This window comes from Dromiciops gliroides, chromosome 4 (genome assembly GCF_019393635.1).
Source record: "Dromiciops gliroides isolate mDroGli1 chromosome 4, mDroGli1.pri, whole genome shotgun sequence".
In the NCBI taxonomy this organism is placed as follows: domain Eukaryota; kingdom Metazoa; phylum Chordata; class Mammalia; order Microbiotheria; family Microbiotheriidae; genus Dromiciops; species Dromiciops gliroides.
This window is the reverse complement of record NC_057864.1, coordinates 288,983,761-288,999,799: the sequence shown is the minus strand read 5'-3', so window position 1 is coordinate 288,999,799 and position 16,039 is coordinate 288,983,761. Positions and strand designations below refer to the sequence as shown.

The following is a 16,039-nucleotide window of genomic DNA, read 5'->3' as shown; positions in this document are numbered from 1 at the left end:
CCTTTTCCTCCAAGATTAACTACTTACCTCTCTTCGAAGAATGCAGTGCACCATGACAATAACAAAGCCTTGCAATGAATCAAATACTGCAAAAAGTATCTGAAAGAGGATAGATCTTTTGTCTGTCATGGCCAGAACGGCAGACATCCATGTCAGAGCTAGGAGAGGCAACACGACACAGGAGCTCCAAAGAGATGCCCTATTCAGAGACAGAGAAAACCACGTGACATAACGCTGTGTGCCAACCCCACAACAGAAACCAAACCCACCGCTAAACCAGGCATCTTTACAGGTGGCAACAAGACCATTAACATGGAAACCACAAAGTTTATAACATTGTAGTATTTATTTTCTATACAGAATATCCCATGGTAGTTATAAAGGCTGTTGCCAATTATCAATATTTAAGCATGGTCAGAGCTATAGTATTAGCAAACACAATTTTCATCATAGCATTTTTTTCACATGCACTGTATAAGATTTGTAACAAGAAGATGTAAATGATTAGGACTAACATGGCATTACTGGCGGTGGTGGCTGACAAAGCTGTTGTTGAAACTACTCCACACTTGGCACATTTGAGCGTCAAACCGCTATGAGGCTCACTCATCTGACTGCAAACAAACAGAACACCCACAAAAAGAACAAAATATTGAATTTTCACCAAAAAAAACGTTGCTACTGCAAGTTAGCTTTTCAATACGATTTCATGCAGAAAAATAAGAGTACTTATCAAAGATGAATGAAATGTGCTAGGCTGTTGTAAAGCTGCATTTGTACTACACATTTTTTAAAAATTTAACTTTTAACACTCTGGGCCTTCATTCCATGCAAAGCATAATTTCATCATTTACACTATTAATGGCCCTTGTGCCTAAAGATCAAAGTTGCTGAATACACTAAGCTAAACATAAGCATGTGCTAGTGTAGACATACAATAAAATCCCTTTATTCAGACCAGTGCTTCTATCTTCAGGAAAGGTATTGACATTTATCTGAGAAGGAATCATATGTGGATAACTTTATGATATGGAAAACATAAAATGTCTTAACAGTTATTAAAACAGGCAGAAATATGTCAAAAATCTTCCAATCCTTTATTAATGCATTATTTACTTCCCTCTCCACAATGGGTTTATTTATGTGTTTGCATTTCTTATAAGTTTAAATTTTTCTTCATGTTTTAGGATGGTCTGAATATAGGGGCTGAAATGTATGAAATACAATGAATTTATTAATTGGGAATAAGAAAGATGATAGACTATTCTGCTTCAATAAAACACAGTAGGTAAGCATTAAGTTCAAAATATTCATTTCTGAACATTTTGTTGAGAACTCTAGCCAGACAGCTAAGATTTTTGTGGATTGTTTTCAGATTAGCTTGGAATTTAGCTAATTTACTTTCCACTTCATTTGATTAACTCCATACTACAAGGGAAACATTATACATATTGTTGTGGGAAGAGGTCTCTTGAAAATAAACATATACCTTGATATATTATGAGAAAATATTTTCGTGGGAAAAGCAAGAAGAAAGTTTTGAACCAAAGTATTTCTGTATTATTTTCTATGATGTTTTCTGTCTACTAATTCAAAATTCAGATTATATATGAAATGATAATTTTCCTAAATTTTTTTTAACTGGAAAGTTACAGAACAATTTTCTAGCTAGGTATGTATACCTTTGTTATATGACAGTAATTTTGTTCTCCCTCTGCATATTTTTTTTTCTTTCTTTTTTTTTTTTTTGGTGAGGCAATTGGGGTTAAGTGACTTGCCCAGGGTCACAAGGTAGTAAGTATTAAGTGTCTGAGGCTGGAATTGAACTCAGGTCCTCCTGACTCTAGGGCCGGTGCTCTATCCACTGTGCCACCTAGCTGCCCCCCTCTGCATATTTTGTAATGTATACTTTGAAAATTTGGAAAATAAATTAATTCAATTCAGGAATATGGGTAATAATAAGAATTTCCAAACTAAAATAAAAGAATGTAAGTAGAGCCTACATACAAAAGTTTTATCTGATGGGGGAAAAACATAGACTGACCCTGAATCATTTCTATTACTATGACATTCCAAAAGCAATATCCCATTCTGTTTTCTCCACTCTTCAAAAAAGGATACTATATCCCTTCTGTGATCTGTTCCATGAAAACCCTGACAGATAGTCTTATGGAATTTAGAAGCAATGGTCTAGATTTTCGCAAGTGGGCCTAGGCTTTTAACTTGTTTTAGTTTTTAAAGAGACAAAATATTGCTATTCAGAATCTGTTTCCAGACTAGGTTCTTCAAGACAAGGCTACTACTGCATTTGTCATTCTGTTGTCTCATAGGTAACAAGTCTCTTCATGGTTGAAAGTATATACTAATCTTTCCTTTTTTGTAAAACTAATTTATCTATAGTCCTTCAAATTGAAACCACTGGCCAAAAGTTATTAAATGTTCATTTTAAAAGCATGGCATAAGTTTCTTAGCTTGCTATAATAAAAGATAATTTAATTGAAATCTTATTTTGCCTTGTGCCAATAATCCAAGAGTATATTTCTACGCTGCCTCACTGTCTTTTTGGTATCTCTAAAAAGAAACAATGATGTAGGCAATGATGACTCTCTACTCCATTTTTTGCCCTAAAAGAAAGTTTTTAGGATTACTTTAGTCTAATTTCATCTTTTCTGGAAATAAAGCTTGCAACAAGACTTGAAGAGCTTGGCTCTCTAGGCACATGAGGCATTTGATGTATATATGGAACATAACATACATAAAATAATATAAAATATGATTATGGACTAGACAACATAGTGGAAAGAAAAGAGCACTGCATCTGTAGTTAGAGCACCTTGATTCTTTTCTTTACTCTTTGTGTGATCTTGTACAAATCATTTAGCTTCCTTGGACTTCAGTTTCCTGATATGTAAAATGAGGAATTTGGACCAGATGATATCTAAGATTCCCTCAGGTTCTAAATCTATGAGTCTGCATTTGAGGTAATTCAAGGATGATCCTAAGCAATGGCACCTAATACAAAATGGCCTTTAGCATTCTAATTCCTTTTTTTTTTTTTTTTTGCGGGGCTATGGGGGTTAAGTGACTTGCCTGGGGTCACACAGCTATAAGTGTCAAGTGTCTGAGGGCAGACTTGAACTCGGGTACTCCTGCATCCAGGGCGGGTGCTTTATCCACTGCGCCACTTAACTGCTCCCTAGCATTCTAATTCTAACCCTGATTCCAAGAGCAAGTGAGATGGGGAAGAAAGGGGTTTAATGATGGAGATATTCATACAACTTATATAAACCCTTTCTTAATTTCTAAAAATTTGCCTTTCAAATGGGGATAATAATTATATTGTGATGCAATTGACTCAAAGCTTTTAAAGGTGGTACCCTGGTATAGTGGGAAAAGAATGGATTAGTTGTCAGAGGACTTGCATTCTGACCCTTCTTTTCCCACTGGCTACTGCCTGGGTGTCATTGGAAAAGTCACCTGTCCTCTGTTCCACTTCAATTTGTAAAAAATTAAGGGGGTTGGATCAGACGTCCTCTTAAGTCCTTTCTAGTCCTAAATCTATGATCTAAAGGCCTTTTAATTTTAAATATGAGAAAACAAGCCTTCTACATATCTCACAGAACTGCTTATAAATACAAAAGAAAATAACGAAGTGACTATTACGTGATGTAAAGTATGAAGGCAATCTATGTGTTTTTTAAAACTAAACAGCAAATATGTGTTTTGTGGAATATTATTTTAGGAATTTTTTTTTGCTTTGTAAAATGAGAGATGCTGACTAGTAGGGAAGACTTGAATTTCCCAAAGTTTAAGACTTGTCCAGTGCTCAACTAACAGCTGTTCTCCAGGGAGCTAATGGAAGATGAGGAATTTTTGCCAATCTCACCTATCTCTTCTGATACAAGTATAACCTTGTTTTGACAGCCTTCTGCATCAACTACCCCTTTCCAATTGTCATCCCCTACTCTGTGTAGGGCCCAGTGCTTTACCAATCAATCATTTTCCAAGAATGAAAATAATGCAAATTGTTCCATCAAAATGCCATACCAGATTCATCAAAGCTTTGCTTTCCTTCTAAAAAAGTCTCAAGAGATTTGTTATATATAGCTGACACTTTTAGCTATCGATTAACCTATTGACAACAAAAACAACACTAACAACTAACCTTAATTTTAAGATTTGCAGAGCATATTACGTTATTTCATTTGATCTTCACAACAACCTGCGGGACACCTGTTATTCTTATTCCTCATTAAAAGAAGAATATGAGGCTAACAGAACTTTAATTCCTTGCCTCAGGTCACACAGTTAATAAAATGTCTGAGGGAAGATTTGAACTCATATATTCCTGATTCAAGTCCAGTGCTCTTGCCACTATATGGTCTAGACTATTTCCTTTCTTTTAGGCTGCTAAGGTAAAACTGCTGCTTTAAGGGGGCTTCCATTTTTTTAAAAAGGTAACTAATGGAGTTTTCTGTTTGATATTTGGAAGTGTATGTATGATATTTTTTGTCATTCTGTTGCCCTCATTAACATGTTAAGAAAATCATCGCTATTCTATTTTATGTAGGTATTGGCATTTACAGAATTAAAAAAATTCTACTCTGTTGTACATTTAGTTATTTTATTATAATGGTAGATATTTTCTAGCCATTAAATTATTATTCAATAGTATATACCAACTGAGGTTGTGGGTAAAAAAGTAGAAGGCAATGGAGAGGGAGAAACTTCTTCATAACATAGTTATACATAATGCAATTGATCAATTTTTTAAAATTAAATTTTCCCTGCAGAGAAAATATGTAGGCATTGATTAAATCCCTATGAATCACAGTATAGATTTTTTTTATAGACAAGATACCCTTCTATATGCAAAAATATAAAAGTTATTTTAACTGAATTATATGGTTTGGCTGCCTATAGTGTCCAACCCCATCTTTAACATGTAGTCTTCAAGTCTTTGCAATGTATTTTTGGTACAATTTACACATTATCTTTATGATTATAATTATGAAGGGGTAAATTGTATCTCACTTTTATCTATACTTTATATAGATTATGGTATGACTGATAAAAACAATTTTAGAAAAAGTATTTGAAATCTTGATATAGCATTTGTTGCTAAAGAAGGCCATGTAGCTACTTCATCAGAATCCTTTTTATTATTACTTGCTCTACTCTGCTTCTTAGAATTAAATTTTTACCTTTCATTTAAGATATCTGTTCATCTGTGAATAAGAAATGGATTTTAATTTCTATGAGTACTTTGGAATTTCAAGCATTTGCAATTTAAAATTGCTCACAAGGCACTCAGTAAGCATTTATTCATTCTAATAAATCATTATCTTTCACAATGGAAGTATAAATAGAATTCTAATTAATTAATTTGCTAATAGTTATTTCCTGATAGAATTTTCATTTCAAAATATATGCTTTAAAATAGTGACATACAACATGTGTGAATATATGCATATATACACACATTTTCTTTGCATATACATTTGTTTGCTTTTATTTCTTTTGGGGCCTAGAATGTAATTTCATTAGTGTGAGGAAATTTGTTTTTCCAAGATTTGTTTGGGCCATCAAGAAGTTGTGTGTGTGTGTATGTTCAAACTATTATTTTTTGAGGATGAATAATGTATGAATATTAAATGGAAAATTACATTCACTAAATTATCTAGAGTAACATTTTTGTTGTCCTAAAACAGAACTATGGATATGACATGAATGATCTCAAATTTACATGTTCAAAACAATTAGATAGTCCTATACTAGCAAAATAAAATACATGTAGAAGTTCCTATTTTTTTCATGAAGATTTTGTTTTTTTGGTGAGGCAATTGGGGTTAAGTGACTTTCCCAGGGTCACACATCTAGAAAGTGTTAAATGTCTGATGTCGGATTTGAACTCAGGTCCTCCTGACTCCAGGGCTGGTGCTCTATCCACTGTGCCACCTAGCTGCCCTTTCATGAAGATCTTAACAAAGATAATAGTGCTTTGAAGGAATTTCAAAATTCTTACCACTAGGTGATAAGATACTACAAATGTTAAATAGCACTAGATAGCTTATCAGATATAGCTTGCAGGTTATGAAAGAAAAGCTAACAATTGTAGAGGAAGTTCTGAATTGCACTGCAATTACTTTCTAATGGAGGGAGAAAGAGTAGGTGAAAATGAAAAGTATAAAATATATGTATAGATACAAAGGGAAAACTAGAGAGTTAATGTTTCATTCACATTTCTACTAGCTTACAAGGGGTGACAATGTAACCCTAGAAAGCTGACATCAATCTGCATATGAAATGTCTTCATTAAGTCATTAGATATGGTGGTAATACAATAACAGTGAAATTAATTCAGAGAGATGCTTTTATCAATTTTATAAGCAGATGAAATGTGAATGTGAAAAGTCTGAATAGCTCATTTTGGCAGGGTGTAGTCATAAGCACTGCAAAGAAGACAAATCCAGAGCAAGAATGCTGTTTGACAAGAAATCATTCTATATGAGGAACTAGATTTTAACATAAAAAGTCAAAGGTAAATCTCTGAAGGAAACACAAAAGTTCTTTCAGCCACTTAGCAGGCATTTCATTCTGTAAACCATAAGTTGTTTTTTACCTGCCTCTCTGCTATTTTTTTTCTAGCTAATAGGAACAAGGGCATCTGAGGAATAACTTTCTCTCTCATCTAAGAATAATTATTTCACAGATACACTTGATGTCTTGATGTTTTGGGTGAGCAAGACCAAAATCAGCATCTTTAAAATTAACTTAATACTTTAGTTTGTGTTTTATTATGATTGGATATTTTTGGTCACATTCCCTGAGGACAGTACAACTGCAACTTTTGGAATGGATGAAATCTACCAAACACATCAGTACATGGAGAACAAAATTCAAAGCACAGTCAAATGCATTTGATGATTATCTGGAACTGAAAAGATGAGATTCACTGGTAAAGAATCTTCACAATCTACCAATTGCAGCTTACCCGGCTCTGTGTTTGAGCTTTTTATCTAGGATCCCATCTCTGGAAACAAGTTTGTTAAATACCAAAATGCCAATCACCATGTTGACCTGTCAAATAGAAACAACAGTTGACCTTTCAATGGTAGTAAAAAAGGAATCTCATAACATCTATTATGTTTGAAATCAATCTCTAATCAATTCAACATTCAGAAACACAGCAATATAGGTTAGCATATTCCTAATGAAAATAACAACACTAATAATAATACTGTTTGAAGTACTTTCCAGACAGGTGCACATTGCAATACTTGATAGTTTTAATACTAGAGTTTTACTTTAATAAATTTTAAGCATACCTGTTTTTCATCTTTTGCAATAAATACGCAACTTAGTTTTAACTACCCTCTCCCTAATCCCCTTAACTCTCCTTGAAACTTATCAAGACAATCTGATAGTCTCCTCTCTTTCCATTATCCCCACATGGTTCTAAAATCAGACAGTCAAGTTGGTTATAAGAGACTGTCCTCATTTTACCTATACCTTTGATAATCTGGTCATGTTCTAGAGGATTGGGTATATGAGGCAAGGATCTTTTTTCACTTGACCTGGGTCATTGTTCCAGGCTTTGGGTTCAGAGAATCCAGGATCCTCATAGGAGAGAAAAAGTCAATATGATCAAATGCCCTTCAAAGGATGACATTTTGTGGTACAAGTCAGGCCTTACCAGCCCAAAGGACAAATCTGCAGAAATCACTGAGGTCTTTTAAGAAATTATTTTTTCAGGATGGCCATCAAAGCACCATTCTTACAGTATATGCAGTTAAGACATTCAATATTTCGTTTTAATGTTTCTCTTACTTTCACTTAAAAATATTTTAGATATTTCAGCTGAGATGTGATCATACAGTGTTCTTTCTCCTTTGAAAATGTAAATAGCAGAATGAAACGTCTCTGGTTTATTCATAACAACTTCTCAGGATTGGGTAAAAAAGTGATCTACCAAAAGTTCTTAAGAAAACAAATGTATCAAAAGGAGTTGACCAGTTGAAGTCAACTCACTCACAGGACAATTACTGAATGTTAAAATATTTTTGTTTTGTTTTGTTTTTCTTCCTTCTCCTCTCTTTAGGCCTTCCTGCTCAAGATATTATTTATGAATGGGGAAACAGAATCATCTGTTACAGTTAAGTAAACCACATACTAAAATTTCAGGAGAGTATTTTTTTCCTTTTGGTTTATAAAATGATTTGCAGATGTTAACACAAAGTAGTTAAACCTGTGGATTCACTCAAGCCACATGGGTTTTATAGTTTGACTCTGTTTAACTGATGCTATAAAGAAGATTCATACCACTTTTAGTGGGTATAAATCCCTTTACTGATAAAAAAATGCCAATTGCCAAGTTTACCATTTAATCAAGGAGGGAGTTATTTATCTTCTGAATTCTTATTATTGAAACTAGGAGAAATGTATGTCATAGATTCTGTTATAATCATAGCAGGCAGGCAGGCATTGATTGTTATCCCAAAGACGACAATAGCAGTGTTTCTATCACACACAACAGTTTTCTTTATTCTAGGGTTAGTGAAACATTAACATAGTAGTTTAGGAAAATGATCCTATCCACTGAATCAAGATTCAATCCAGCAGATAAAAGTGTGTCTAATAGTTTCTATTTTCTTAAGTCTTTATCTAACCCTGTGTCTGGATTTTATTTCTCTTATAAATCATGTGTAACTTTAGCTCCTTGCTATGTTTAAATGTTTAAGGGCAGAAAAGACCAAACTTTAAAAGAAGGAAAGTTATACATTTATAGTGCTGAGGAAACTGTGGTTCCAATTTATTGCATGAATCATTTAAGAAACTGAAGAACAATTTTCCAATTAGAAAGGTAATTGCATAGAGATGAAGATCTCTGGATTTAATTCGAACTGCCCCCTCTTTCTTGCTCGCCTTCCAGATTTATTGAGGGAAAAGAGATTTGATATCAATAAAATGAGATGTCCTCATTAAGAGAGACAAAGGCAAATTAGTAGCAGAATTAATGTTCATTTTGAGGTATGGAAAAATTGCTTCTGGGTTTCAGAAAAGGAAAAAAAAATATATATAACCTTTGAGTTTGTTTTGGCTATGCTTTTGTCGTTCTAGAGAAATGGGGACCTTTATGAGCTATTCCTGACAGAATGTATGGGAAAACCTCTTACAAAGAAATAATGCACAGTGAGTGAAATGTTGTGTGTTAAAGGGCAAAGATTTTAAGTTACCTACAGCTTCCCTACACAATTGTAATTGTATAGCATAAATGAAAGCCCAAACATATGAACACTTTCCCCCTATTACTTGAAACTCAAAATAAGATTTCAGAGTAGTCATGTACTTCCCGTAGAGCAAAATGAAGTCAAATAAAATCAACAAAACAGTGCATCAGATGCTGAGACTTCCATACAACATGCAACAACTAGTGAAATAGTCAATTTAATTGCTATCAAATAGCCTTTCTTTGTTCAGAGAAGAAAATATTTTGATGTTTACCAGGACAACCGCAGCAGCAGGCCCAACAAAAGCATAGAGTAGTCCTCCTTCAAGAGATAGCCAGCAGCTGGAAAGAATATTAGATAAGAACTAACAAAAATTAGTAATGAGTATTACACCATTGAAGCGTTTTACAAACAATTTGGCTTACCAATTTCTCTTTGGAATTCTAGAATGTTGGAAAAGCACATAAAATTACACATAAGGGGAAAACACTCAAATGATAGCATTCCATGTATTGAACATTTCTCACTGGAAAGGAATTTTTTTTAGCAAAAAACCTTATTTTCAGGTACTTGAAATTTTAGGAGAAATTACCATTTCAGTGAGATTTGCTATTTATTTTAAGCCCTGAAGTGAAAATTTAGGGTGGATTTTTAAAATGTTGTTTGCCATCCAGTATCAAAATTTTCAACTGCACTTTTAAGCAGAGACAGCTAGTCTTAAGTTTCAGACATGCCATTTACCTGCTCTTCCTGAAGGCCTTCAATATATTGGAAGAAATTTGTTTAAAAGCAATGGTTTCAAAGAGATGCATATTCTACATTTTGCATGCATTACTTGCCTCTATGTCTTTGCAGCATACTAAGAAAATTCACCACATTTCAGATTTTAAATGAAAATAAATGCAGTTGTGTTTATTTCAATTTCGGCATTTGGAAAGGGATATAAATTTACATGGATACAGCCATGAGAAAACATATAAGGAAAGACATTCATTCTCACATTACCTAGAGAAATGGAGATGGCATGTAGCTCATCACAAGTGGCCTGCTTACTAGTCACTGGTAGAATGTGTAATTTAGAATAGGTAGGAGCAGGCTGCCTAAGGAAGCTTTTCATACTACTGAGAGCAAGTACCTATCTTTTAAGGTACTTGTTTTAACCTTTGGGAGCAATAGTTTATTACAAAATTTCTTCTCAATATGCAACCCCTTCCCCCTTCCATGCTTTTATCATGCATCCAAAGGCACCCAGAATGATTATTTCATTGGTCATCTCATATTGCAGTATTCATGATAAGCATTTGCAAAAAACAAACAAATAAAACCAAACCAAAAGCTACCAGGAAGCAACTGATGTGCTCGCATCTATTGCATAGAATAAGGAAGAAGGGAATGTATATGAAGAATATAAAAAGATCATCCAAATTAAAACTACATGTATTTTAATACAGATGATTTCAATGCAAATGTGAATATTAGGGAGGATGGTGAAAAATATGTTGGAAAACATGGTTTTGCTGTAAGAATTGAGAGAGAAACTTGAGGACTATATACATCAGCCCCATACCTTGTAGAGCAGGTACTGACAAACTACAGTACACAGGCTAAATCCAGCCTGCTGCCCGATTTTGTACCATCAGTGAGCTAAGAATGGTTTTTACTTTTTAAGAATGTAAAAAGTATTCTTAGCTCATCAAGTAGTTTGCTTACTGCTGCTATAGGACATGAATAGTTTCTTCAAGAAGAGAAGCACTGAACATGGTAAGTACCATGTTCATCAAAAAAGAAAAATGATTGTATTTTAAGGAAATGACTGGTTGTTGTTCATATGAGAATCATTTCTGAATTAGTTTCTTGTATATGGCCAATTTGCAAGCTTGGTAGAAAAAAAATCTAATTAGGGGAAAAAATAAGAGAAATGAAAGACATGGCATACAATTGAAGCAACTCCAGTTTGAAATATTTAAACAAACAATTGATGTAAAAAATATGAAATGGATTAAAGAACAAACATTGAAACTGACACTGTAATCTATAAAAATTTAAGTGGTCTAAATCAATCATCACATTGAGTAGATTTCAGAAGTATAATAATTGCCTTAACTAGTGAAGTATCAGTACTGAGTAGAGAAATATGGCAACTGTGGGAAATACCAGTTTAGAAAAAAAATTCCTGTGAAAAATGTTATAGAAAAGATAGGTAGAAGATGATAAGTAGTCTCACTTCACAAAATAGTAGAAGTTTATGGTAAAGCAAGTTTGCAGATATATTTGTGAGAGAAATAACTAAGGTAGCTCATCTTTAGGGCACTTAGAGATAAAACTGGAAGGACAAAGATAAAGTTGGAAAAGACCTCTATCTATTTCTTTAACAAGCTCTGATCTCTATCAAGGCTAGTGAATCCCTCACATTTGGACTTTAACTATATAGTCTACAATATGTTACATGAAGAAGTAAATATGGGAATAAGAAAAGAAAAGAACAGCTAGTCTAGAGTGTAAACAAAATAGTCCTATGCTAGAGATAATACAATTTTGATTCTCAGTATATGTAAAAGAAACCTGTATACGCCAGGAGTGGGGATAAATGACTGCAGCTCCTATTGTTGGGATCTCTTAGCCTTGTGAATTGCTTGGATTTGGTAGTTCTGAGTTGTAGTAAAGCTAAAGCTGATTGGGTAACTGAACTAAGTCCAACATCAGTATGGTGAATCCCTAGAAGCAACGGGCCATTGGGATGCCTAAGGAAGGATGAATCAACCCAATTTAGAAAATTAGAAGGTTAAAGCTTCCATGCCAGTCACAACTGGGATTATTCCCATGTCTGGCCATTGCACTTCTAGCCTAGAAGAGATATGGAGAGCCAATCTCAAAGAATAGACAACACTTGGAAAAAATCATGAACCTTGTTATGAAAAAGGGCAACCAATCAATAGCTGACATTTGCTACTTGTGTGACTTTGGACAAGCCATAACCTTTCTGGGTCTCAAGTTTTTGATCTGCAAAATGAGGGAGTTTGACTCAATGGCCTCTGAGGTCTATCACCTATGAGTTATTCATACATAAGACCCTCTCCGAAATTTTATGAGAATAATCTATGACCACGTTGAAGAACCTACTTGATAAAAGTAAGGGAAAGAAAAAAAAATAGTCTTTTCCAAATAATATTCTACAGCATGAATTCCCTTTACAGTCACATGTCTGCTTGACAGATTTGTAAAATATAAGATCTTCCTACATTTATTGTTTTTTGACAATTAAACATTTAATTTGGTAGAGAAAAATTCTTCTTTGTGGGCTTTTCTCCTACATTTTCTCCCTCCATGAATAGACTACAAACATGATTCCTTGAAAGATGTAACTATAGAAATAATTTTGTTCGACAATTCTCTATTACTATTATACAAGGCCTAAAATAATAAGAGAGGTTTTTACTCTCAGATAGGACTCTAGCTAGAATCTAAATCAAAATTGGATTTCTAAATTTTCAGTTGACAAATTTCTCCAAATTACCCCTGGAATAATGGAAAACCTTAAAAAATCATTCAAAAGAGTTTAACCTCATCCACATAAGAAAAAAGCACATGAATGAAGAATACTATGCTACAGACCAAGGGGGTCAAACATGCAGCCCACAACAATCCCATGTGTGGCCTGAATCAGATTAAAATGTAATTGGGAAATATTAAAAAAATACACTAAAACATAAATAATAGCATATTTTAAAAGAAATCAATATTCTGCTTGCAGGGAACCTTCTCTATGGATGAATGGTCCCCACTTCTTTTTTGAATTTGATATCACTGCTCCAGAGCTATTTAATTAATACATACAACTTGGCGAGGAAATGTGGATGGACAGTGTCTTAGGCCCAGAATTGAATAAGAAGAAAACAGTGAGAAGGGGGATGATACAATGCTTTAATCACAGTATTTTGTTTCCAGCAACAAAGACCTATCTTAATATTGATATTTTTACATTGATGCTGTATGGCTGAATAGCAGGTCTTCTAGAGGTTGCTAGCTGGTGCCATGGATAGAGTCCTGGACCTGGAGTAAGGAAGGACCAGATTCGAATCTGGCCTCAGGCACTTACTAGCTGCATGGCCCTGGGCAAGTAAATTAACCTCTCTTTGCTTCAGTTTCCTCTAACACAAAATTGAGATAACACCTACCTCACAGGGGTGTTGTAAAGAGCAAATGATATATTTTAAATCACTTAGCATGATGCCTTGGCACACAGTAAGGGCTGAAAAATAAAATTCATCTTCCATTCCTCCTCAGAATTAAAATTACAGATGCTCCAAAGGACAATAGAGAAGCACTTGGTAGGAATGAATAGAATTCAACATAGTATCAATAATTAGGCAAGAGGTGCAGTGAAAAGGGCTTCACCAAAGAGAGGTAAGACTAGAAAAGGGGGTGGACCAGTCATAACAAGAATCAAATATGAATGAAAGGCAGCCTATCCATGGGCTTAACAGAATACATGTCATGTTAAGAGTATTAGAGAAATGATGCTAGAATATTGAATAATTTCCCCAGCCCCACAATGAAGTTTTTACTTGAAACCATAGGTAACAGCAACCTAGGTTCAGAGGTAATGATTGTGTTATAGCCTGCAACACCAGAGACAGTCTTGATGAGATGATAGATCCACGGAAGAAATAATTTCTTTATCCTAATTTGTAACATCCTTGAGGACAGGTGTTATGTTAAGGCCTATTATGCCATAGGTTCAAGTGAATTTATTTTTAATAATAAATAATAATAGATGTCATAGCATCTAAAATAGATTACTATAGATTTGTCTTGGAGAAAATGTTGCAAACATTTAGCTTATGCAGCACATAAATAGGAAATGAGGAAACTGAGGATGTGGTCTACTCAGCTCCCTAAGAGTGGTCTAGGGCGCCCAAATCATGCCGTCATGTGTCCACAATCCCTTTGAATAGTCTAGAAGGATTTAATAGTCTTGATTCTGCAATGGAATTTTGCATTTTAAAACTTGCCTTCTAGCAATTGTTTTTCCTTATTAAAATTGGAGAGGAATAAAAATATACATAGACAAATTATATTTGCTATATAAAAACATAAAGTATTGATTATAGAATAAAATGCCATCATCCTACAATTTACATCATTGATCAGAGTATAGAATGGGATGAGCCCTTCTGGTTATAGCAAGGTTACTCTTTAACAATGAGACTTATACTTATTGTCATCTATTTTTTCTTAATATTACTCCAGGGATATTCAAATCCTGGATATCAGACTACCATAGAGCCTAAAATTTCATCCTGGTTTCTAATATATGGACAAAAAGTAATTATTACATGGGAAAGTGTGAAATATTGCAATATTAAGCCATTTGCCTTACAAACTTTGCCAGGGATATGAGCTGCAATATTGGCTTCAGCTACTTGGAGAATGATAGAAGTACCCAACTGTTAGGATCACGGGGTTATGAAGCTGTTTGGCTACACTTTAAACCACTGTACTAATAATAAAATGCTTTATCCCTGGTTCCCTTCTAAAATATTGGTTCATTCTGGGAGGATAGGGGTTAGGGTCTATTGGTATTACATGGTCAACTGTAGGAAGAAGAGGCAGGAAGAATGTGTTAGAACCTGTTGTGAACCACAGCTCACACTATACAGAGGTTCCAAGCTTAGCTATATTTTCTATTCCTATCCCTAATCCCCTGCCAAACCCTCATAGGAGCAGTAGCTGCTTCTTCCTTTCTGTGTTCTGACTATCCCCATATTCCATGAACTCTCTGTATGTCCCACTCTGACCATCTCCATCTTCTAGGCCCCAACATATTTTTCTTTGATCATCACTGTTCAACTTCCACGGATCCTTGTCCTGTTCTGATCATGTCCCTCTTCCATACCCCCTACCTGTCCTGCTCTGAACATTTCCATGTTGCCTACATTTTCTTACCTGACAATGTCTATTGTCTATCATTGCTCCTGAAAGTCCTGCTCTCTAGCACTGTATTTGGTACTAGATGAAAGTATGCTACTTTCTTCCCATATACTGCCCTCTCCTTCAAATCTTATTGAAGGAACTTTCCCAGTATCCTTCAGGAAAATCCCACTCTTCTGTTAAGGAAGGTTTTAGATGTGGTTGCAGAGAAGTCCTAAAACGTCTTGCTCTCCTCTCTCACTCCTTCCTCTTCCTCAAACCCCCCCCTCCCCGACACACACACACACACACACACACACGCTCACATGCACATACACATTCAATCACAGATAAAGAAAACATTTAATCATTTGAAGGCACCTTTAAAGATGGCTTATTTAATAAACTGTGCTATCACTCACCTCTGGGCTGGCTCCCTGAGCCAAAGCAAACATATTGAACCCTATATTATTATTTTATGTTACCACAATTTGGCTGACTTGACAAATGTGACAACATAGGCTAGATGCCAATATGCATGTTGCGTCTTCATGTGATATTGTAAACTGTGTCAGATTGACATTTGAAGTCAAAGTGTGCCAAGAATTATTTGGTTGTAAACATTCATTGACATTATCCATGCTAACTACAAAGAAAACACTGTGTCTCTCACTCTTCTAACATATTTATGGCAAAATAACACCCATTAAGAAACAGAATAGGTGGACACAATAATGATATTATAAAATGATCACAGTGAACATGGGCTCCACAAAGCCTTCCAGCTCTAATTCTATAACCTTCATGCATTTAATATCCCCTCCTTAATTCTACACTGATGCAATTTCTGCAATTGTTAATGACTCATTGCACAAAATGTAAGTCATTAGCAGTGGGGA

The 16,039-nt window shown here is 34.6% G+C and overlaps 1 protein-coding gene across 1 annotated transcript in view; it reads right to left on the bottom strand.

The window, feature by feature from the left end:
• Nucleotides 1-16,039, bottom strand: part of ADGRB3 (adhesion G protein-coupled receptor B3) — an 890,484-nt gene that overhangs the window by 68,829 nt on the left and 805,616 nt on the right. The window contains 4 exon segments of the mRNA XM_044001123.1: nucleotides 28-199; nucleotides 516-614; nucleotides 6,995-7,080; nucleotides 9,505-9,571. Of these exon segments, the coding sequence (XP_043857058.1) occupies nucleotides 28-199; nucleotides 516-614; nucleotides 6,995-7,080; nucleotides 9,505-9,571 (424 nt within the window).